Source organism: Cebus imitator, unplaced genomic scaffold, assembly GCF_001604975.1.
Source record: "Cebus imitator isolate Cc_AM_T3 unplaced genomic scaffold, Cebus_imitator-1.0 Scaffold419, whole genome shotgun sequence".
In the NCBI taxonomy this organism is placed as follows: domain Eukaryota; kingdom Metazoa; phylum Chordata; class Mammalia; order Primates; family Cebidae; genus Cebus; species Cebus imitator.
In genome coordinates, this window is record NW_016107734.1 from 394,146 (window position 1) to 396,861 (window position 2,716).

The following is a 2,716-nucleotide window of genomic DNA, read 5'->3' on the forward strand; positions in this document are numbered from 1 at the left end:
CGTCTCAAAAAAAAAAATAAATAAATAAATAAATGGCCAGATCCTGTGCCAAGCTCTTTCTTTACAGAGATCATGTCTCATGAGCCTCAGATTCCCCTGGTTGAAGGGGATTCTACAATTATCCCCATCTTACAGATGGGGCAAACAAGGCTCAGAAGACAGAATGCACTTGCCTCAGTCTCCACAGTCAGAAACAAGTGTGTTTCCACTGTGTTCATGTATAATTCGTCGACCCTACTTATTAGCTATGGAACTATTTAAATTCATTAAAATGATAAACAAAAAACATGGGACAAGAAGGTGTTCAATTAAACTGTATAAGGAAAATGTTAATTCAAATTTCTGCTAATAGAGCAGATACAGGTTCCAACTTCAACAGCAGGCTCACATATTTTCTGAAACTCTGACAAGAGGAGGCTTCAGGGTACTAAAGTTGTTCTGTTACAATTCCAAAAGGATGAATCAAGTAACTCAACTTCCTGGGCTACACCCTCCGCAAGCAAAGAGGAGATAGAATTACATATTTATATAAAATGAACTTCAGCTAAGAAACTCAGATGTTTAATTTTAAGAGCCTGCCTCTTCCTGTAAGCCACTAAACTCATTACCAAGTCAGGGCATATTCTGATAATAAAATGGTCACAAAGAGTCCAATCTGATTCAAGGAATGAAATCAAAAAGTAAAATTTTACTCCCAGTTTTTAACAATCTAGTTGGTATTTTCTTCTCCTCAAAATGGGAAACAAATCTTAGAATCGCAGGGGAAAGATCTATAACAAAGTGAACACAAAAAGGAAATTCTTCTTGCCATGTGAGAATGGCATTGTCTGGGGGGGAAAAATTGATCTTTAAAGAATGTGAAAGTATAATAGCCAGAAACAGCTGGCCGCAAAGGAAAATGTGATTAGGGGCTGTGTTTTACATTACTTTGTTGAGTCACATGTGGACAGACCAATGCATTTGGCCATCTCTCCCAGACAGTAAATGTGGATTACAAAAAAGTAGTAAACAGCTGCTATAAAGAAAAACTATGTCAATGATTTAATTAAAATTTTAAAAATCTATGGCTAATCCATAAACCAAGGATACTCACTGCCATATTACCCAGAACAGCAAAGAATAAGAAATTACCTAAATGGTCAGGCAGAGAAATTGTTAAATAAATTACAATAAAGTAAATGATATGAAAAATCAGTCATCAAAAAGGATGTATTAAGGAAAAGTTTTTGCCATAATGCATTTGTGGAAAAGCAAAATACAAAACTGTATATACAAGATGATTTCAACCATCTAAAAACACGATTTCATCTGAACAAAAACTAGGAGGAAAAGGAAAACTGAAAACAGCTGTGGGGTTACAGTGGGGATTATGGCTGAATTTTTTTCTCTAATTTCCTGTCATTTGTTGTAAAAACAATCTTTTAACAACTTTGAACTTGGAAGGAGAAAAAAAAAAAACTTCCTGCTATGCTCATTATTATGTACAATTAAATACTTGTGGAACCAAATTGTCTATAAGTAAAAGTTTCTAGATTAATCAAAGATGCCTCCAAATTTTCCATGTTCTTTGATACTCACAAATTCATCCATCTAAGCAGGGAGTTGTTCCTGAGATTGAAGATCATCAATCTAAGATTATTTTGGGAAGTTATGAAGAAGTGTCAACACAAGGTGAGCAGCTTTTTATTGGTACTTACTGCCTCTCTTTCTGAACCAATGGCAAACTTCCTTTTGCTGATGATCTTTATGGCTACTTTCTTACATGTTTTCCTCTCGAAAGCCAGCTTTACCTCTCCACAGGCACCACTAGAGGGAAAAACAAAGACAGTGATTGTCTGAATGTTTTTAATTATGAGACCCACCACTCCTGAGTCCGCTGCTTCAAGTATTACAATTTACAGACATTCCATCTAACAACCCTTCCATTGTCCCTGTTTGCAGAGGACACAGTGGAACTTCACCAATGTAAAATGTCAAGGGCTTAACAGCCAACAACACTAAGTCAGCTCCAAATTCCACTTTTGAGCTGAGTGATACAAACATGAGTCTTACTGCAGCCCTGGATTGTGAAATTCCCAGAAAGATACTAAGAAAAAAATGAGAGAGAAATTACCTATGTGAGAGGTCAGAAAAACATTAACTAGAAATGGTCCTCCCTGGTCAAAAATGAGTGCGCTAAACAAATAACAGTAAACAGACTCTGCAAATGAATAACTTTAACGGATACATTTCTTTCTTTCTTATTTTCTGTCTTCAAAGGAAGTGCATAAGCAGTTGACAGCATGAACTGCACTTTAAATCAAATCAGATTACCTAAGAAACCAAAAGTATTACACAATTAGCCTACTATCAGCAACCTCTCACAGAGATTTGCAGTTAATTGGGATACTACTCATAGAGGAGGAATGCTATCCAAGCTATCACCCAAAACACACTTAATCCTGAGTAGGATCTGTCCACCAAAGCTTGGGTCAGCCCAAGATGATGGCTATTAGAGCATCAATTACCCATTACGAAGTAGACTATTCTAACTATTGTGGGTTTTGAAGGGGTAAGTTGACAGGTTTACCAAGACATCTTTTTTATTGTGTTAAATATACTGACACAGGCCGGGCGCGGTGGCTCAAGCCTGTAATCCCAGCACTTTGGGAGGCCGAGGCGGGTGGATCACGAGGTCAAGAGATCGAGACCATCCTGGTCAGCATGGTGAAACCCC

General features: G+C 37.2%; 1 protein-coding gene across 3 annotated transcripts in view; it reads right to left on the reverse strand.

The window, feature by feature from the left end:
• CHEK2 (checkpoint kinase 2) overlaps positions 1 to 2,716 on the reverse strand; it is a 55,406-nt gene that overhangs the window by 24,198 nt on the left and 28,492 nt on the right. For all 3 annotated transcript variants that reach the window (XM_037731777.1, XM_017509686.2, XM_017509682.2), the window contains exon 7: positions 1,698 to 1,806. In XM_037731777.1, coding sequence (XP_037587705.1) covers positions 1,698 to 1,806 — 109 coding nt within the window. The remainder of the gene's footprint in view (positions 1 to 1,697; positions 1,807 to 2,716) is intronic.